Raw genomic sequence first — 22,641 nt, forward strand, 5'->3', positions numbered from 1 at the left:
CTGCTCCAGAGAACAGGACACAGCAATGGATGCAAGCTCCAGGAAAAGAGATTCCATCTCAACATTACGAAGACCTTCCTGAGAGTAAGGGCTGTTCAACAGTGAAACACATGCCCTCAGAGAGTGGTGGAGTCTCCTTCCTTAGAGGTCTTTAAGCAGAGGCTGGATGGCCATCTGTCAATGGGGATGCTTTGATTGAGAGTTCCTGCATGGCAGAATGGGGTTGGACTGGATGGCCCTTGGGGTCTCTTCCAACTCTATGATTCTATGGTACAGAAGAAGGAGGAAGGTGGGCACCTCTCCGCCTCAGGAGGGGCCTTTTATGTAATCCTCCGGCGCCGGGCTCCCAGCCACGGATGGCCGCATCCCGACGTGGCTTTTCCCAAGAAGCCCCTGGAGTCGGAAGAAGAGACCCTGCGGAGGGCATCCAGTTTCAAAACCTCCACCGGAGGAGAAGGACTGCTGCCAAAATTATACAGTATCACCATAGTTATGCACATACACACACACATACACACACAGATATATCTATACCTATATCTATATCTATCTATCTATCTATCTAGATAGCTATAGCTATAGATAGATATAGATCTATATCTATCTATATCTCTATCTATCTAGATAGCTATAGCTATAGATCTATATCTATCTATATCTATATCTATCTATCTGTCTAGATAGATAGATAGATCTAGATATATCTCTATCCGCCCCCTCTTCTCCGTCGGCATAGGCAGCCCCCCAAGAAGAGCCAGGCCAGGTTCACCTTAGAGCCGGAACGATGCCATAGAAACGGTGCTACTCCATCCATTGATCCGCAATGGCCAGGATCAAAGGGAAGGGCTCTTCTCCGCTCCGTGGCTCCCGACAACAGGTCCAGCTCCAGCTCCAGCGAGGAGGAGGAGAGGGAGAAGGAGAGGGAGAGGGAGGAGAGGGAGGTCGAGGCGGTGCCATCCCCGCCAGCCTCCCGCCCCTTCCCCCCTCCAGAGCCCCTCCACCAGCCCCTATGTCCCTTTCCCCTGGGGCTCCATGGCGCCTGCTCACCTGAGGCCAGGAGCCAAGCTCACCTGGCAGAAGAAGGCAGCTCCGGCTCTGCTCTCCCTGCGGGGCTCCCCTTCGCCTTCCTCGGCTGAAGAGGAGGAGGAGGAGGAGGAGGATGGCTTCAGGCGCCGGCGCCCTTCCTCTCTCCCTCCCTCCCTCTTGTTGAAAAAAGCCCCTCTTTTCGATGGAGGGGCAGCCCCTCAGGCAAGCCAGGCAGGGAAGGAGCCAGGGCCCTCTCCCGCCGCTCAGGTGCGCCGCCCAGGCAGGGCTCCGACAGCCGCGCCCCGCCGCCCTCCTCCTCCTCCTCCTGCTCTTGGCTGAGGCGCGCAGCAGGTGCCCACCACCGCCATGGCACCCAAAAGGGGCAGCCTCCCCCGTCGCTTCCTGGCTCCCCGGCTCCTCCTGGCCCACCTCCCACCTCCAAGCCCCAGAAAGGAGAAGCCCACGAAGGGCTCCCTTTGGTCTCCTTCAGAGAGAGAAAAAGGCGGGAGAGAGACACAGACACAGGCCCTCCAGCCTCCCTCTCCCCCACAACGCCCTCAGAGCTCTCCCACACAAAGACACACAACAGCCCCCTGAAGTCTCTCTCCTACACGGGGAAACACAACAGCCCCCTGAAGTCTCCCACACAAAGACACACAACGCCCCCCTGAAGTCTCTCTCCCACACAAAGACACACAACAGCCCCCTGAAGTCTCCCACACAAAGACACGCAACAGCCCCCTGAAGTCTCTCTCCCACACAAAGACACACAACAGCCCCCTGAAGTCTCTCTCCTACACAAGGACACACAACAGCCCCCTGAAGTCTCTCTCCCACACAAAGACACACAACAGCCCCCTGAAGTCTCTCTCCCACACAAAGACACGCAACACCCCCTGAAACCTCTCTCCTACACGGGGAAACACAACAGCCCCCTGAAGTCTCTCTCCCACACAAAGACACACAACAGCCCCCTGAAGTCTCTCTCCCACACAAAGACACACAACAGCCCCCTGAAGTCTCTCTCCTACACAAGGACACACAACAGCCCCCTGAAGTCTCTCTCCCACACAAAGACACACAACAGCCCCCTGAAGTCTCTCTCCCACACAAAGACACGCAACACCCCCTGAAACCTCTCTCCTACACGGGGAAACACAACAGCCCCCTGAAGTCTCTCTCCCACACAAAGACACACAACAGCCCCCTGAAGTCTCTCTCCCACACAAAGACACACAACAGCCCCCTGAAGTCTCTCTCCCACACAAAGACACGCAACACCCCCTGAAACCTCTCTCCTACACGGGGAAACACAACAGCCCCCTGAAGTCTCTCTCCCACACAAAGACACACAACAGCCCCCTGAAGTCTCTCTCCCACACAAAGACACACAACAGCCCCCTGAAGTCTCTCTCCCACACAAAGACACACAACAGCCCCCTGAAGTCTCTCTCCCACACAAAGACACGCAACACCCCCTGAAACCTCTCTCCTACACGGGGAAACACAACAGCCCCCTGAAGTCTCTCTCCCACACAAAGACACACAACAGCCCCCTGAAGTCTCTCTCCCACACAAAGACACACAACAGCCCCCTGAAGTCTCTCTCCCACACAAAGACATGCAACACCCCCCTGAAACCTCTCTCCCACACAAAGACACACAACAGCCCCCTGAAGTCTCTCTCCCACACAAAGACACGCAACACCCCCCTGAAACCTCTCTCCCACACAAAGACACACAACAGCCCCCTGAAGTCTCTCTCCCACACAAAGACACGCAACACCCCCCTGAAACCTCTCTCCCACACAAAGACACACAACAGCCCCCTGAAGTCTCTCTCCCACACAAAGACACGCAACACCCCCCTGAAACCTCTCTCCCACACAAAGACACACAACAGCCCCCTGAAGTCTCTCTCCCACACAAAGACACACAACAGCCCCCTGAAGTCTCTCTCCCACACAAAGACACACAACAGCCCCCTGAAGTCTCTCTCCCACACAAAGACACGCAACACCCCCCTGAAACCTCTCTCCCACACAAAGACACACAACACCCCCCTGAAACCTCTCTCCCACACAAAGACACGCAACACCCCCCTGAAACCTCTCTCCCACACAAAGACACACAACACCCCCCTGAAACCTCTCTCCCACACAAAGACACGCAACACCCCCCTGAAACCTCTCTCCCACACAAAGACACACAACAGCCCCCTGAAGTTTCTCTCCCACACAAAGACACGCAACACCCCCTGAAGTCTCTCTCCCACACAAAGACACACAACAGCCCCCTGAAGTCTCTCTCCTACACAAAGACACACAACAGCCCCCTGAAGTCTCTCTCCCACACAAAGACACGCAACACCCCCCCCTGAAACCTCTCTCCCACACAAAGACACACAACACCCCCCTGAAACCTCTCTCCCACACAAAGACACGCAACACCCCCCTGAAACCTCTCTCCCACACAAAGACACACAACAGCCCCCTGAAGTTTCTCTCCTACACAAAGACACACAACAGCCCCCTGAAGTCTCTCTCCCACACAAAGACACGCAACACCCCCCCCCTGAAACCTCTCTCCCACACAGGGACACACATCCTCAAATCTCCCACAGACACACACCCTGGGACACCCACACCCTCATTCATGGGCATAACTAACCACTAGGCTTCGTTTCCAAAGGTGGCTTCCTCCCCCTCATGCCACAACCTTTCCCCGGTGTGTGTTTCGGGATATTGTTCTGGAATCATGGAAATGTACAAGCCTCTCGCACCAAAGGAGGCATATTCCCCCTTGTGCCACAACCCTTCCATGAGGGGCATGTGTGGGGAGGGAGGGCAGGGTCCTGTGAGGGAAAAGGTGATGCTCAGGGCAGCTTGTGTCTCTTGCGTCAGATACAAGAATGGTGCCAAATAGGCCCTGGGCAGCAGCAATAGTGGAGGGCAGGTTGATACTGGCAGATTTTTAGGCCGCACCAATAGAAGTATAGTGTCTAGATCAAGAGAAGTAATAGTGCCACTCCCTTCTGCTCTGGTCAGGCCTCCTTCCTTGGAGTGTAGTGGAGTCTCCTTTCTTGGAGGTCTTCAAGCAGAGGCTGGATGGCCATCTGTTGGGGATGCTTTGATTGAGAGTTCCTGCATGGCAGTGGGTTGGACTGGATGGCCCTTGGGGTCTCTTCCAACTCTATGATTCTATGATTTAAAAACCTGTAACAGAAAGAACTAGTGCTTCCCCATTTTTTCTTATGTGTCATGCCTTTTCCTTTATAAACACGACAGCCAAGATCTCAATAATCGGAAGATCTTTGGAAGATACTCTAGAAATGTGTGTGCGTGTGAAAATTAAGAGGTCCACTTTCACCTTGCCATAAAAACTTTGAGACTACAGAGATGAGCGTCTAAGGATGGGGATAGTTTGTAGGTTAGACAACGGCAAAAATTGAACATCTAGGTTCAGTATGGATTACAGCAAGCCTCCTCCTCGCCACAAATCTGGGTGTTTGAGGAGAACGTGCAAACCCATCCAGCACAGTTTGAACCCGTATTCATCAATCTGCCTTCCTACTTATCAGAGCACCTCTGACTTCTCTGGATTAAACTTCATCTAGCCCATTATCCAGTCCACATTAGAGGCCTGGAAAGGGTACTTTTTGGACTACACCGCCCAGAATCCCCTTTCCATTCCCATGTTGGCTGTGGGATTCTGGGCACTGTCATTCAAAAGATAACCTCTCTGATTCATAGAGAAACATGGAAGAGACCACAGGGGCCAACCCCATTCTGCCATGCAGGAACTCTCAATCAAAGCATCCCTGACAGATGGCCATTCAGCCTCTGCTTAAAAAACTTCCAAAGGATGAGATGCCACCATATTCAGAGGGACCGTATTCCAGTGTTGAACAGCTCTTACTGTCATGAGATACTTCCTAATGTTGAGGCAGAATTGCTTTTCCCATAGTTTGCAGCCATTGTTCTGGCTCCTTTTCTCTGGAGCTGCAGCAAACAAATTTGCCCCTTCCCTTCAAATGATTACATCCCTTCAAATATTTAAACAGGGCTATCGAATCACCTCTTAGCGTTCTCTTCTTCAAGCTGAACATACCCAACTCCCTAAGCCTCTCCTCAGAGGGCATGGTTTCCAGGCCTTTCACTATTTTGGTTGCTTTCCTCTGGACATGCTCCAGCTTTCCACATCCTTTTTGAATTGTGCTGCCCAGAACTGGACACAGTATTCCAGGTGAAGCCTGACGAAAGTAAAACAGAGTGGCACTATGGCTTCCCTTGATCTAGACACTATACTTCTATTGATGCAGCCTAAAATCGCATTGGCCTTTTTAGCTGCCGCGTCACACTGTTGACTCATGTTCAACTTGTGGTCTACTTGGACTCCTAGATCCTTTTCACACATAGTCTCCTTAAGCCAGGTGTCCCCCATTCTATATTTGTGCATTTCATTTTTCCTGCCTAACTGCAGTAACTTACATTTCTCCCTGTTGGGATTCTTAGTTTTGGCCCAGCTTTCTAGTCTATTAAAGTCATTTTGAATTTTGAACTTCTCCTCTTGGATATTAGCTGTTCCTCCTACTTTGGTGTCATCTGCAAACTTGATAAGCATGCCCTCTATTCCATCATCCAAGTCATTAATAAATATGTTGAATAGCACTGGGCCCTGTGGCACCCGACTGGTCACTTCTCTCCAAGACAACAATAGCAATAGCATGTACCTGCCTATACCACTTATCAGTGACCTCAGCACTCTCTAAGCCGTTTACAACCTATAAGTCAATTGCCCCTAACAAGCTGGGTACTCATTTTACGACCCTACAAAGGGATGGAAGGCGGGGTCAACCTTGGAGCCCCTAGGACAGTGGTTCCCAACCTGTGGGTCAGGACCCCTTTGGGGGTCGAATGACCCTTTCAAGGGGGTCGCCTAAGACCATTGGAAAACACCTATTTAATTACAGTTACGAAGCAGCAACGGAAATAATTTAATGGGTTTGGGTCACCACAACATAAGGAACTGTATTAAAGGGTTGCGGCGTTAGGAAGGTTGGGAACCACTGCCCTAGGATAAAGATGAAGAGGAGCCATTGTTGAGCACCATTTGGATTCAGCCAGTCAACCAATTAGAAATCCATTTAACAGTTGCATTGTCTTGTCTAGGCCACATTTTACAAGCTTGTTTGCAAGAAGGTCATGGGGGACTTTGTCAAAGGCCTTACTGGAATCAAGATATGCTATATTCACCATATTCCCTTCGTCTACCAAGTTCAAAAAAAGAGATCAGATTAGTCTGGCAGGATTTGTTTCTCTGAAACCCATGTTGGCTTTTTGTGATGATGGCATTGCCTTCTAGATGTTCACAGACCCTCTGTTCTAGAATCTTTCCTGGTATTGATGAATACTAGGTATTGATTGAATAACTGGACGATAATTGTTGGAATCTTCTTTCCCCCCTTTTTGGAGATGGAGAAAATGTCTGCCCTCCTCCAATCTGCTGGGACTTCTCCTCTTCTCCAGGAATTTTCAAAGATCATTGCCAATGGCTGTGAGATTAGATTTGCCAGTTCTTTTAATATTATTGGATGGAGTTCATCTGGTCCCGAAGACTTAAATTTATATAGGCCTGTTCCAGACTGCCAAAATAAAGCTGCTTTGGGTCTCTTTGGAGGTATGCTGTTTAACTGATGCATGGGTCCTAAGAGTCCGGAGGTTGCGCCAAAGCCACACTCTATTCCTAAGCACCGGAGTGCAGCTTTGGTGCAGCTTCCGGATTCTTAGGATGCATGCATCATGTAAACAGCATACCTCCAAAGAGACCAAAGCAGCTTTATTTTGGCAGTCTGTAACAGGCCTTAGATTACCCAGATATTCCTGTACTACCTCTTTGCTTATTATGTGCTGAATATCCATTATTGTGTCCTCTGCTCCATTTTCCTCAGGTTCAGCATCCTTTTCATTTTGTGGGAAGACTGAGGCAAAGAAGGTAATTCTGCCTTTTCTCTATTAGGTCAGTCTCACCCACTATGTCTCTTTCCATGTCCAGAGCATAGATACATTGCTTTTTTCAACGGCAGCCCCCAGAATCTATGAGACTATTTTTGGCTGGGAGATTTTGTCCAAACATAACTTTTCTGTGCTTTGGAATGTCAACAGTAACAGGCTTCAGACCATGGCATCAGGGACGTAGCCAAGGGGGGGGGGGTCTTGGGGTCCGGACCCCCCCCTTCCATTAGAAAAATGAATGGTGTGTGCTGCTGCGCCGCCACACCCAAGCCCCATTATAATGGTGGCACTTAGTCTGGACCCCCCCCCTTCCTAAAATCCTGGCTACGTCCCTGATGGCATGGAAAAGCCTACCCACATTTGGTTATTAAATTAATCACTCCGGACTTCTAAGTCCAGGTGTCTGGATAAATGATGCATGCTTCTTGGCTATAGAATTGCTCACTCCTCATTCAGCAGGCTACTGAATTTGATCTGACGAGAGAGACAGAGATCTTAATAGCACTTAAAAAGCCCTCCCATGTGTCTGGGGAGGGGGCACTGAAATCATTTACTCAAGCCACACAGGTAAGGGGCTACCATGCTATTTACCAGAGCTTGGAAAAAGTTTATTTTGTAACATGACTACAGCTGCAGTCATAAATATAATATGAGTACAGCATTCAGAATTCTCTAGCGAGGGTGGCTAGAGGATTCTGAGAATCATAGCCATTTTTCAAAAGCAATGTTTCCAAACTCTAGTCTTTAGCAATGTGACTGGTGCATGTACACTTATGTATGTACCACTGAGGTGATTCAGACTTACGCAGGCTCCATACAGAGAGGCCAAAATAAAGCTGCTTCAGGTCACTTTGGAGGTATGCTGTTTAAATGATGCGTGTGTCCTAAGAATCCAGAAGCCACGCCAAAGCCACGCTCCAGTCCTTTGGCTTTGGCACAGCTTCCAGACTCTTAGGAGGCATGTATCATTTAAACAGCATATCTCCAAAGTGACCTGAAGCAGTTTTATTTTGGCCTCTCTGTATGAGGCCGCAGTTACATTATGCCAACTCAAGTAATGTTTAGAACAGAAGCGGCCAACTGTGGTCATCCAAATCCCCCCCCCCCCAAAAAAAAACCCTCCTATAAGCATCAGCCTCCATAGCCAATGGTGACAGATGATGGGAGCTTCAGTTCAAAATATTTGAAGAGCCACAGTTTCCTACCCAGAGTTGCAGGTCTTCTATTGTTGTTGTTGTTGTTGTTGTTGTTGTGCCTTCAAATCATTTTTCAACTTATGGCTACTCTAAGGTGAACGTATCACTGAGTTTTCTTGGCAGGATTTGTTGGGGGGGGGGGATTCCTTTGCTTTCTTTGAGGCTGAGAGAATGCAACTTGCCCAAGCTCACCCAATTGGTTTCCTTGGCCAAGTGGGAATTCAAACCCTTATCTCCAGAGTCATAATCCAACATTCAAACCACTACACCACGACTATAGGTCAAAATGATAGAAAACATATTTAAATCTGCAGTATCATTAGAATATGCAGCAGTAATATATATTATTTGTTATTACAAGCTGGATATATTTTTATCAAAATGCTTGGGATCAGAAGTGTTTCAGATTTTGATTCTGGGAATAGTTGCATATCTTGGAGATGGGACCCAGGTCTAAACATGAAATGTATTTATGTTTCATACACACATAGCCAGGTGGCAATTTTATACAATATTTTTAATAGTTTTGTGCATGAAACAAAGTTTGTGTACACTGAAACATCAGAAAACAATGGTGTCGCTATTTCAGAGTTTCGGATAAGGGATACTCAACCTGGACTTTTAAAATGCAAATTATTGTAAATTTACAGCGCTTTATAAATAAAAGATAATAATAATAATAATAATAATAATAATAATAATAATTGTAGTTGTATATTTAGCTTATTTTAAAATTATGCTGTACATATAATTTTATATGTGAATAAAATTGTACTTTTAATGGAAGAGCAGGTAAAACCAGCAAACTGCTAATATGACTGGATTATGCTCAAAATATTCTGCCTGCATAGAGCAGTGACATTAAATGTTCCAACATTACAGCTGCATTTACACACTGTTTAAGTGTTTGTCCATCTGTATTTACACGGGGGGATTTATTTTGCCAGACTGGTGGCTAAGATTAGGATTTGTCATGGAGGAGATCTACTCTAGAGGAAGTGTGATAGGGCAGAGGAAGGGGCAGGGACGTAGCCAGGATTTTAGGAAGGGGGGGTCCAGACTGAGTGCCACCATTATAATGGGGCTTGGGTTCGGCGGCACAGCAGCACGCACCATTCATTTTTCTAATGGAAGGGGGGGGGGTCCGGACCCCAACCCCCCCCTTGGCTACATCCCTGACTGAAATGAGGAGGATTTGAAATGTATAGACTAGGCCCAGGTTTTCCAGAGCTGTGAGAACAGCTAGGAGATGGGTTATCATGCTGCATTTGCTTTGTACATTCCCTCTGGGCAGTTGTGTAGATTTGGCCCAGAGGAAGAAGGAAAACAAATGGGCAGTGCTGCTCGATGTACAGGGGAGTTTATCACACGGGAAGGAATTTCTTTTGCTTTCAAATGAAAAGAAAGTGGGGCCAGAACGCATTCGCATGAATTTGCTAGTTCAGCGAATTTACGTGAATTCGAATTGCATTCGAACTGACTTCCCATTGCCCTAAAATTGCGTGTGGTAGTCTATCATGCAATAATGCTAAACCCCATGACTGCATTCATGCAATAACGTGAAACTCCATGATTGCATTCGAACTGACTTCCCATTGCCCTAAAATTGCGTGTGGTAGTCTATCATGCAATAATGCTAAACCCCATGACTGCATTCATGCAATAACGTGAAACTCCATGATTGCATTCGAACTGACTTCCCATTGCCCTAAAATTGCGTGTGGTAGTCTATCATGCAATAATGCTAAACCCCATGACTGCATTCATGCAATAACGTGAAACTCCATGATTGCGTTCGGACTGACTTCCCATTGCCCAAAATTGCGTGTGGTAGTCTATCATGCAATAACGCTAAACCCCATGACTTCATTCAGATTGCCATTGAATTATACTTCCAATTTCCCTTGTCTGATAAACTCTAGGGAGGAGTCCAGTTAGGGCATCGTGCCCAAACATTGCAGCTGGCACTGCCAGGATAATTGCTACTGGAGGGCCTGGAATATTAGGTCAAAAAGTAATGCTAGAAATTGGGATATTAATTCACAACTGCCTCTGCTACATAATTAAAAACTATTTAATTAAAAACATTACTACATTATTTAAAATCCTAGTAGTAGTAGTAGTAGTCGTAGTTGTTGTTGTTGTTTTATTCGGTCATAGACCAGTATAAAATAGAATAATAAAAATAGTAAAATAATAAGTGCAATACAGTTATTAAAATAAAAGTCAGAATCATCTCCACCAACTATCATCAACTGTTAATACCCGTCCGGGAACGTATTTTACACATGATGTAACAGAATTGTGCTACCTTGAGTACAACAGTTTAGATCCTGACCATCGAGCAGATATCATAGATAAAGGGTATCAGTGTGTCCAAGGTATTTAGTTACAAGAGGGGTGGCAAATGTCCTTATAGAATTGACAGTACAGAAGTCCATGAGCTGTGGTTTCTATAACTCCAGCATCTCCAAGACATAACCAGGATTCATATTTCCGTTCCAATACTGCTGTTGGAAGAACATCGAGCTAATGATAAAGCTCTTCTGAATTTGGGGCCAGTAACATAATATAAGTAAGGAGCTGGATGTGAAACCGGCATTTGATTGTTTGCCAAAATATGAGTGGATAAAGCAGCGATTTCTGCTTGACCTTCAATATCTAGAATCCTTTGCCTTACCGCTGATTTTGCTTGATCTAATCCTAACTTTAGAATAGTATCACTAGAGAGTCCCAGAAGGTTCAGTTTCTTGTGAATGGCTGTTTCTCAAGAGGATTTATAGCTGTCTGCCATAATTAGCTGAGTCAATCCACCAAGATTAGTATGTCATTTTAACCAATAAGTAAAGTTGTTTATCCACAGACTAGATTCGTAATGCAGCAGTAAGTGGCTGGTTAGAACTGTTTTCAGTGCTTCTGAGCATGCACAGATTTTTTCCCCCTGCTGAATTGAATTACTACATCCTCTCTGCCCCAGAGTTTTGCTCATTTAACTCAACGAGTCTTACTTTTAAAATGCACAGAGAGGATAGCCCTGTTTAAATCCTTGAAGGAGTGTCATATTGAGGATGGAGTGAGCTTGTTTTCTGATGCTTCAGAGGAAAGGACCAGGAACAATGGATGCAAGCTACAGGAAAAGAGAATTCCCGCTCGACATTAGGTTGAAATTCTTGAGAGTAAGAGCTGTTTGACATTAGTGGGGTCTCCTTCTTTGGAGGCCTTTCAACATAGGCTGGATGGCCATCTGTTGGGGTGCTTTGATTGTGAGCACAAGTGTATGGGAGGGGTTTGGACTGGATGGACCTTGTGGTCTCTTCACATTCTCTGATTTTATTAGTCTATGTAGTGGCATCTCCTTCCTTAGAGGTTTTTAAACAGAAGCTGGATGGCCATCTGTCGGGGATGCTTTGATTTGGATTTCCTGCATGGCAGAAGAAGGGGGTTGGACTGGATGGCCCTTGTGGTCTCTTCCAACTCTAGGATTCAATGGCCTATTCCAGACTGCCAAAATAAAGCTGCTTGGGGTCTCTTTGGAGGTATGCTGTTTAAATGATGCCTGGGTCCTAAGAGTCCGGAGGTCGCGCCAAAGCCACACTCCGTTCCTAAGCACTGGAGGGCAGCTTTGGTGCAGCTTCCGGATTCTTAGGATGCGTGCATCATTTAAACAGCATACCTCCAAAGAGACCCCAAGCAGCTTTATTTTGGCAGTCTGTAACAGGCCAATGATTCTATAATGGGAGTATAGGAATTCATCTATCTGTATTTTTTGGCTCCAAAGATGCAAAACTACCCAAACTTCTCAAAGTGTGTGATCCGCTGAAGACAAGGATTGGTGAAAATCAGAATGGGGAGGGTGGAGAAATCAGAGAAAATGAAAACCCAAGAGGAAAATTAAAGGGTTTGATGAGGCTCAAGCTATTTGTTTGGAGCCAAAAGATTCGTTTTCTTAAACTCTTCCTGCCCTCTGCATATCTCCTCTACAGAAGGTGGAAGGCTAAGGGAAACATTCCACTTAATTATCCAGTTATTAAGTACTGTGAAAACTAATAAACACACTGAACGATTCCACAAAGGGCTAGACTACACATAAGTGTATTATGATAATTGCTACGGACATTCACACATTCACATCACTGCTAACTGTCTTCACTTTCTTGGGCACATTTGCATCTCCTCACCCTCCCTCTGCTGAAAATGTGCAACGATGCGAAGCAGACCAATGTTGCATAATGTCCATTCCACCTTAGCTTTCCACCTTATGTTGCATAATGTCCATTCTTACAGGTACGCTGATAAAAACTACAAATCCTTTTTTCAGTTAAGTTTATGGAGTTTTTTGGGAGGGGGCTCAACCCCCCCCCCCCAAATTCCTCCGAATCTCATGTGGCCGGATCACAATCTATTCAATTGGAAAGAGGAGCTCAAAGACACAAGGACCAGTGCGAGAGGAAACACCAGCTTGCAAGTCCAAAATGGCCTGCCATTCTGTAAGGGCCATGGTTGCTTGAAAGCTAAGCAAACAAGTCATTTTCCCCTCCTTTTCCCATTCTTCAGTTGCTTTTGCTGAGTCCTGCAGCTTAGCAACAGAGCCATGTCATGCATTTTCACCAGTCCTAATCCACATCTTTAGGCCTTCCTGTCTTCCTGCATCTGCCGGAGGGAAAGCAATCTATTTTAATGCATTCTAACCTTTGGAAGAAATCTAGTGAGCTAAGCCAGGTGTAGAAATATCTAAAGACTTAACAATTTACCGGGTTAATGAACTAATTATTTCCAAGCGCTGGTACTTCCAAGATGAAAGGCAGCTCAGAATAATACTTGCTGCAGAGACAACCGTTGGCATTATATTCTGCTGGTGGACAACTCAGAATTGATTTGATAGAAAGGTCTACGAAATTAGTCCTACTGCTAAAATCACATTTCTACACTAACATGTGCTTGGAGTAGGGATGGAATATATATAGTTTCAAGATTGTCACCGCAATGATCCATTTACAGATGCGAAGACTTGTAACCCAGAACGCATCTTGCCTCCCCAATTTAAAAAATGCACACAAATATGTTTTAATCCATAGAATCATGTTGACCCGCAGATGTTTATGACCTCGGTCCTAATCAGTATAGCAAGTGGTAGGGAATGCTGGAATTGCAGTTTGATGACATCTGGAAGGCTCTATGGCCTGTTACAGACCACCAAAATAAACCTGCTTCGGGTCTCTTTGGAGGTATGCTATTTAAATGATGCATGGGTCCTAAGAGTCCAGAGATTGCACCAAAGCCACACTCCATTCCTAAGCACTGGAGTGCAGCTTTGGTGCAGCTTCCAGATTCTTCGGATGCATGCTTCATTTAAACAGCATACCTCCAAAGAGACCCAAAGCAGCTTTATTTTGGCAGTCTGTAACAGGCCTATGATTCCTAACACTAGTAAGTCAATGAGGAAGGAAGAGTATTTTAAGAAACTCACATAATGTGTATAGTATGGGGAATGTTTGCTCTCCTAGGCACCCACAAACCTTGTCATTACATTGTGAATCCAGCGAAGGTGACAAAGGCTGTTCAAGGGAAACCCAGTGTTGATTGCGTCTTGGTGCCACTAAACATGTATTTCACACACATCCCAGAGGTGCCACATGGCTGGGCCAAGCATTAAAAGAGCTAAAGGATTTAATATTAGGAATATAAAAATTTCCCAGCGGGGACAAATCATGATTGGTAGCTATACGTACAAGTGATGGAAAAGAAAAGGGATACGTACTTGAAATGCTTTCGGGGTCAAATCAGGCAGCAAACAATCAACCCTCAAAACAAAATAGGAAAGCAATAATGAGTACAGTTTCTCTCAGAGAAAAGAATGGTACGGTCATAAAACAAAACAACTATCCAAAGAAAAGTGTGATTGTGTATGAATTGATTTGCCACATTTTGGCATGTAATTCAGAAATTACCCAGCTCAGACGGAACCAAACAAAAATGTCTTCTTATGCCAGTTTCCTGCTGCCTCAGAAGACTATGTTAACCTCGCATGAACCAAAGACATGCATTTTAAAGGTGTCCATGAATCTGTATTCAGATTAGAAGAGATGACATCGGACTTATAAGATGGAACCAAAATTGAGGTCCCCAAGTTTCTATGGGTGCAGCCTACTTGTGGGAATGCCTCCTCCCATATAATACTTCCCTCACATTCAGGTCCTCTGGGAAGACTATATTGCAGCCAAAGAAGACCAGGTTGGTTGCACCTTCCCAGAGGGCCTTTTCAACTGCTGCTCCAAAAATTTGGAATGACCTGCCAGAATGACTCCTATTCAAGGAGTCGATATCTATGTCTGATTCATATATGAGGTGGAATAGAAAGGAAGAAACAGAAGAATTAGAAGGCACTGCAAAGGACATCTATTCCAGCCCCAGCAATGCAGGATCACAGAGCACACTTCTGTTTAAAGACCTTCAAAGAACTCCTTTGGAGTTCTCCACCACATTCAAAGGCAGCATGTTCAATAACAGGATAATACACAGATTAACATGGAAATCAGGGACATAGCGGGGGGGGGGGTTCTTGGGGTCTGGACACCCCCCCCCCTTCCATTAGAAAAATGAATGATGTGTGCTGCTATGCTGCTGCACCCAAGGCCCATTATAATGGTGGCACTTAGTCTGGACCCCTCCCTTCCTAAAATCCTGGCTACGTCCCTGGCTTAAACCTGCAGTAAGGTCCACCCAGGAAGCAACCAACTTGGTGATGGTGGAACAGTATGTATTAGCTTTACCTCCTAAAGCTCAGAGTTGGGTCAAATGCCATAAGCCCAGGAATTTGGAACAAGCTGTGAGTTTGATGGAAGCTTTTGTTAATGCCGAAGAGACAGAGTGGGGCAGGTGAAAAATGGAAAGCATTAGGTAGGGATGAAGACCATATGCCAGATGGCTAGACTTGATGGGGGAAGACATGGACCTGGGCCTGCAGAATCTGAGCAGAAAGGTTGGGGATAGTGGGCCTTGGAGATGTCTCATCCACAGGGTCGCCATGGGTTGAAGTGTATTCAAGAGCAGTTAACAACTCTGCAGCAGGAACCTACCTTCCATCCATGTAGATCCCCTGCACACTTTAGAAACCTTCAAGCTATGTAGGTCCCATGTGGATAGAGTTACTTCTGGGCTCAAAATGTTACCAAAAGGTTTGGGGCTTGGGATACACAATGCACTTACTGCTTCTCCTAGGCTACTGATTATAACATTTGTTAAAGTTATAACACAAATTTTGCATGTTTTGAAACAGAGACTAGGGTGATGATGTAGTATGGAGCATCAGAGGAGAGTGGCTTCCCCCAGCAGGCATCTCCTAGCATCAGTAATAGGGACATTCTAGTACACTGTCTGGCTATTTGGCACTGTACTGTATCATATTTGTAACATAAGTGTTAAAAGAAGTTTGCTTTTAAAAAAGCAAAAACCCTAGACAACATCCCAATCACATAAATAATCTCACTCCTTACCCACACACACACACACACACATACACGCCACCACTACCACTCTCATTCACTGGGAAGAAATGCCTGCCTGAAATGTGAACACACACACATGCGCGCTTCCCCAAATCGTGATGTTCGAAAGAGAGATGTCATTTGATTCAAAGCTCAAACAATAATTTTGCTTCCAAGAGGCTGCCAGAAGGACATTATGCTCTGTGTGCATTTTCGAGGAGAAATCAGCTTGATAGGTTACCAACTGGTATATTGGAATACAAGTTATTACTCTGTTGTTTTGCTGACACTAAGCTAGCATAGCACATTTGGATCCGAGGCAGATTTCCTGCCATAGCTGCTTAGCAACTTTGCATGGTTATAATATTATTAATAATGATAATGGGATGGGAGGTGCCATGTTAATGATGTTGTTGACTGCAAAACAACCGAGTAATAACTTGTATTCCTGGAGGTGGTTAACAAGCAGATGTGTGGGGAGTAGTACCCTTTGGTGCCAATTTTGTGAAGTAAAAATCCGGTGGGTGACAACAAGGCAATGAGGAGGAGTGCAGCTCTTTGAGGTTTCAGGCAAAATCAATGCCCCTGGCAGTTGCCCATCCATAGTTTAGAGAGTATCATCTTTCTCTGCCTTGGTGTCTTCTGGATACTTTGTACTGTAATCTCTATTAGCCCTAGATAGGCTACCTACTGAGTGTGATGGCAGTGGCAATAGTTAGATAACCCACCAGGGACGTAGCCAGGATTTTAGGAAGGGGGGAGTCCAGACTAAGTGCCACCATTATAATGGGGCTTGGGCGCGGCGATGCAGCAGCACGCACCATTCATTTTTCTAATGGAAGGGGGGGGTCCGGACTCTAAGAACCCCCCCTTGGCTACGTCCCTGAACCCACTCTCCTTCTCTCTCTTTCTGTCTCTCTCTCACATACACCCACAGCTTTCCATCCAGACACTCAGAATAACAAAATTTAACCTCCTCTTCCATGCGCCACATTTAACTGAAACTATACTGCCTCCCGGAGCTCTTTCTTGGAAGGTCCGTGGCTTTCAGGACTGAGCATGCCATGCTGAAAACCCACCATGGAAGGCAGGTCAGAATCTCTATAGCCTTCAGGACTGGTACTAATCATGAGTGGACATGATCAGCACCCGCCATCTTAAGATTTTGCAGAAAGAAGCATCGACAGCACAGAACATGCATGCTCATTTCTGCTCTCCACCTCCCATATTAGGTCCTATTTTTATTTCCAGTGCAAGCTCTTGGAGTTTTTTCCCCTATGAAGTGGACAGCTAGTTTTAAAAAGGGTTTGCCATTCTTGCATCTTGTACTGTATGTAGGCAAGACAAATAAAATGCACAGACCAGGGACGTAGCTAGGATGTTAGGAAGAGGCGGGGGTTCCAGACTAAGTGCCACCATTATAATGGGGCTTGGGTGCAGCGGCGCAGCAGCACACACCATTCATTTTTCTAATGGAAGGGGGGGGTCCGGACCCCAAGAAACCCCCCCCCCTTGGCTACGTCCCTGCACAGACACAAGAGGGATGACAACAGGCTTGAAAATATGAAAAAGATGTGGGGTCTTAGTAGATCAGAAACTAGACATGAGCCTAAGGACTGGAGCACAGCTTTGGTGCAGCTTCTGGTCTCTTAAGATGCGTCTGTCATTTAAACAGCACACCTCCAAAGTGATCCGAAGCAGTTTTATTTTGGCCTGCCTATTCGGGCCCATAGTTATGTTAAACCAGGTCCAGGTTAACCATGATCAGCAGGACTGTACCACTTTCTCAGCCCTCAACCTCCACCTTGTCAGTGGAAGGCACTGCATACTGTGTTATGCAAGTAAAATAAAAATTCATGCTAGTCAATGCTTGTGTACAGAGCTGTATGTCTATGTAACTTGGTGCCTTTGGACTTCTCCATAAATGTCAAATAGGGATTGGGAGCTCTAGTTCTCTAATACCAGGGACTTGCGGGCTTTGTTTCATTACCATTTACAACATTTTGCTGAATGGCGTCAGGGAAAAACGGAAAGGGGAGACATGATACTTGCCAGCTAGAATATTCCAGTGGCCCGTTTCTCAGTAAAGATTCTTCTGAGATCTTCTCCTTGACTGTGGGAGACTCTGCCCTTTGGTCTTCCTCTGGTTTGGGCTGACCTTCTCCATGTTGTGCAGTCAGCCCCATTGAGCAGAAGAGAGATGGCTGTTCCTGGGAGAAGTGCAAGCCTTTCACAGGGACATCAAAGGCAGCAGTGTGATTCTGCAAAGAGTTGGACAGAACGTTAAGAGCACAGGTTGCATCAGTATATAATATATTTAATATAAGCCAAGCTCCATTATTCACACTGCTCTTCTTCTAAACCCCCTGTTTAACCCTCCCCCCCCCAAAAAAAAGCCTCTTATGTAAGGATAACAGTGAATCACTGCAACTGTGCAGCAGATGTTTGGAGATTAATAAAAACTTGATACTACTGAAGAATATTAATCAGTAGACAAATAGTTCACAATTATAGAGATAGCCCCAGCTATTTGCGCATAACAATCATTAGCTACCATTTGAATGACATTTGATTGGCTCATAAATGGAACATCGGGAGAGGTCTCACAGGTTGTTGTTTCATCAGAACTGCAGATGTCACTGACGTTTGGCTCTGGGGTAACACAGGGACCGCTATGTTTCTCAGGCCTCACCGTGGCAATCTGAAACTGGGGAAACATTGGGAACTCGGAGGCTTGCAGTGGCACTCTGCATATGCTTGGAGTGTTCTCTTTATGAATCTCTAGGTCCTTCAGTGTGGCTTTTGGTTAAAGTTGACCATAGGGTTGCATTGGTGGACCTAGGTATCCCTTAAGAGAAAATACTAATAAAATCCATGACTAATCAAATCCGCAAAAGTCAAAGTCAAAAATGCGGACGGACAAATGTAACCTGCTTAATATAATGTCCTATGAGACATGGCGCATACCTAGTTTCTCATCAACTACTTTGACAGGGAAAGAAAAGAAGGAAAAAGAAGGCTGCATATTTTTTAGGGGACAGAAAGGCCCCAAATGCTGTATCCTGCCATTGAACTGCTATGGAAGGAAAACACATCAAGGCTATTGGAATGAGCAAGCCTTTATGAACTCATTGGCAATAGACCAAACCCCCTCCTTCCACCAATACATATTTGCTAAATTACAGTCAGCCCTCCATATCCGCTGATTATTTATCCACGAATTTAACTATCCATGGTTTGAAAACATGCCAAAAATATATAAATTCCAAAAAGCAAAACTTGCTTTTGCCATTTTATATAAGGGACACTATTTTAGTTTGCCATTGTATTTAATGGAACTTGAGCATCCATGGATTTTGGTATCCACCAGAAGTCCTGGAACCAAACCTTAGCGCATACCAAAGGCCCGCTGTACTATCCCTCCAGAGACATAGCCGGGGGGGGGGGGGGTCTTGGGGTCCGGACCCCCTCTTCCATTAGAAAAATGAATGGTGTGTGCTGCTGCGCCGCCGCCCCCAAGACCCATTATAATGGTGGCACTTAGTCTGGACCACCCTTCCTAAAATCCTAGCTACGTCCCTGATCTCTCCCTTACCACTAAATAATAGTAGCTAGGTAGCATTGAACAGTGAACAGTAACTATTATCTCAAGCTGAAGAAGAATGGAAGAGGCAACGAGTTTAAGAAAGGAACAGTGGAGAAGTTCAGGGTAAAGGAGAGGATGATGAGAGCATCAAGGAACATCCACAAGGTCCCCATTCCTCTCCATTTTTAACACAGTCATATACAAATAAGAGGTCTAGCAATTAGTGATATCTCCTTAGTAGGCAAATTAATAGCACATAGCCCCAAATGAAGTGTGACATTGCGGACAGATGGGCTTTCCCTGGAGCTTCCACTAATCAGTTTCAGCATTTTACTTCCTTCCATATTTCAACCAAAGTGACTTTCTTTTGAAGTACAGTCGCAAGAATCCCTTGCCAAAAGAGTCACTTCTCCAGACTTGCAGCCTGCTTTTCAAGCTATATCATGAGCCCTTTTACCTTGTGGACTGCTCAATTCAGGGAGGTAGCCAAGGGGGGGGGGGTTCTTGGGGTCCGGACTCCCCCTTCCATTAGAAAAATGAATGGTGCATGCTGCTGCGCCACCGCGCCCAAGCCCCATTATAATGGTGGCACTTAGTCTGGACCCCCCCTTCCTAAAATCCTGGCTACGTCCCTGCTCAGTCTGCCAGGCTTTGTCAAGCTCTGGTCCTGGAGCATGATCTTCATTTTCGCTTCTTTCTAAACTGTTATTTTTGGAACTTGGTTCTTGCTTGCCCTGGATTTAATCCGTTTGCTTCTGGACTCAGCCAGAGCCTTCCATCCCAGACCCTGAAATGTGACTATTCAAGATGGTAGATGAACGTTATTGGAGCATGATGGTCTATTTCCCCATAGTCTTTAATAACAGCTGTAGAAAACACACACCTTTTTGAACAACTATGGCCCCATACAGACAGGCCAAAATAAAACTGCTTTGGATCACTTTGGAGGTATGCTGTTTAAATGATGCATGCGTACTAAGAGTCCGAAAGCCATGCCAAAGCCACGATCCAGTCCTATACAGGGACGTAGCCAAGGGGGGGGGGGTTCTTGGGGTCCGGACCCCCCCTTCCATTAGAAAAATGAATGGTGCGTGCTGCTGCGACGCCACACCCAAGTCCCATTATAATGGTGGCACTTAGTCTGGACCCCCCCTTCCTAAAATCCTAGCTACGTCTCTGGTCCTAAGGACTAGAGCACAGCTTTGGTGCAGCTTTTGGACTCTTAGTATGTAGTAACTACGAGCAAAGCTCCCATAAGTCAAAACATTATATTACAGAGACTCTCCCCTCTCCAGCGTTTAAAAAGAGTGTGAAAGTGAATAAAGGAAACTTATATATATTATTAAGAGAAGGCAATATTACGGACATACATGTACCTTTCAAATCCTGTTGTCGCAAATAGAGGAAAAAGAAGTTAGGTCTCTTTTCGCTCACATAAATCACCTCGACAAAACCACTTTGTTTCTTTCCAATAATATCCACATACGGTAACTATCAGAGATGCTAAATCCGAGCTCGTTCACCGGCCTGAGCCTGGTATAGTCAGCCCAGAGAACTAGAGCTTTAAAAACTCTATTGTCTTTTCACATTGTAAAGGGGGGAAATAAGCACGGAGTACTACAATGCCTTCCTTGTTTAAGGACCGGTTCTCTCTCTACCCCACCCCACAAGCCTGTCACATGAAAAGGTTCATAAACTGGACTGGTTACTCAGAAAAACTAACTGACAGCCCATTCAGCATTTATTTGGCACTGCATTCTTTCAGCATCAATTAATTAGAAGGTTCTACTCTTTTAGTAGCTAGGGAAAAAAATCTTGCTAACTTGCCAGACCTAGATTAACTGACCTACTAGCAGAAATGTAACCGAAACAGACTTTCTAACCTGTCCAGACAAACCTAATAGTCAAAATGCTTGTTTGGTTAAAGGAGGTCTTTGTAGAAGTGTCAGCTAATGCATAAGTACTTTGATCAAATTGAGACAAAACATTGTGTCCAGTTCTGGGCACCACAACTTAAAAGGGATGTGGAGAAACTGGAGCCATGTGTCCAAAGGAGGGTGACTAAAATGGTGAAGGGTCTGGAACCATGCCCTATGAGGAACGACTCAGGGAGCTGGGGATGTTTCGCCTGGAGAAGAGAAGGTTAAGAGGTGATATGGTAGCAATGTTTAAATACTTGAAGGGATGTCATATTGAGGAGGGAGCAAGCTTGTTTTCTGCTGCTCCAGAGACTAGGACCCAGAGCAATGGATGCAAGCTCCAGGAAAAGAGATTCCAGCTCAACATTAGGAGGAACATCCTGAGAATAAGGGCTGTTCGACAGTGGAACAAACTCCCTCGAAGTGTAGTGGAGTCTCCTTCCTTAGAGGTCTTTAAACAGAGGCTAGATGGCCATCTGTCAATGGGGATGCTTTGATTGTTCCTGCATGGCAGGGGTTGAACTGGATGGCCCTTGCGGTCTCTTCCAGCTCTATGATTCTATGATTCTAAATACTTACATTATTTAGACATCCAGAGAGGGCCTTTTCCATGGCTGCCACTGGACTCAGGGAGATCAGAAATGGCCCCCTTCTTGATGGTCTTCCACCAACAGATGAAGACCTTCCTCTTCAGACAGAAAGCTTTTAAAGAATGGCCCAGGGTGCTATGTTGTTTTAATGTATTTTAAACATTTTTTCATCTTTTAAAGTATTTGATATTTTAATATGTAATTTCTTTTAATTATTGTAGTAATTCAATTCTATTTTAACGTACTATTTTTGTATGTTTTTAATTATATATATTTTTAATGTTGTAAGCTGCCCTGAGTCCCAGTCTTGGGAGAAGGGTGGGATATAATAATAATAATAATAATAATAATAATAATAATAATACACCTACAAGCGCACACACTTTCTGACACAGCATTTGAAATGGGGGGAGCGACCCAAAATTTTCAGTATTTGCATTGTGACATATATCACAGGTTAAAACAAAACTGAAACAGTCGGGCCAGAGAGAGGAGAAGGAGAGGAGCTGCTTGGCAGCCATTTTGAGACCGTGTGCTTGAGACCGTGTGCTCGTTGCTGAAGGGGAGGAGCTTCTGTGAGTCACATCTGTGAGTCACAAGGGGGCGGAGCTAGCAGACTAGCTTTATATACCAACTTCCAGAGCCTTCCAGAACAGTCCGGCCAGAGAGAGGAGAAGGAGAGGAGCTGCTTGGCAGCCATTTTGAGACTGTGTGCGAATTTTCGTTTTCTTTAACTGAACAACTCTGCTCAAGTGGCATCAGGTTAAAATCGGATATTGAAACAGAACCTTCCCTTTAAGTGTAAGATAGCAGCCAGTACATTCCT

General features: G+C 45.5%; 1 protein-coding gene across 4 annotated transcripts in view; it reads right to left on the minus strand.

Moving 5' to 3' along the window:
- The window catches only part of LOC149287146 (calcium-binding protein 8-like), a 136,585-nt gene that overhangs the window by 87,849 nt on the left and 26,095 nt on the right, over positions 1-22,641 (minus strand). Inside the window, exons 1-2 of one of the 4 annotated variants that reach the window (XM_089493423.1) lie at positions 20,683-20,755; positions 17,773-17,981 (exon numbers count right to left, since the gene is read on the minus strand). In XM_089493423.1, coding sequence (XP_089349549.1) covers positions 17,773-17,906 — 134 coding nt within the window. In that variant the 5' untranslated portion in view covers positions 17,907-17,981; positions 20,683-20,755. Of the gene's footprint in view, positions 1-769; positions 875-1,070; positions 1,302-17,772; positions 17,982-20,682; positions 20,756-22,641 lie in introns of those variants that run through there. The other 3 variants (XM_089493424.1, XM_089493425.1, XM_089493426.1) reach the window with 3 other exon arrangements.

The sequence above is a fragment of the Sceloporus occidentalis genome, unplaced genomic scaffold (assembly GCF_023333645.1).
Source record: "Sceloporus occidentalis isolate IW3139 unplaced genomic scaffold, rSceOcc1.0.p SCAF_64, whole genome shotgun sequence".
In the NCBI taxonomy this organism is placed as follows: domain Eukaryota; kingdom Metazoa; phylum Chordata; class Lepidosauria; order Squamata; family Phrynosomatidae; genus Sceloporus; species Sceloporus occidentalis.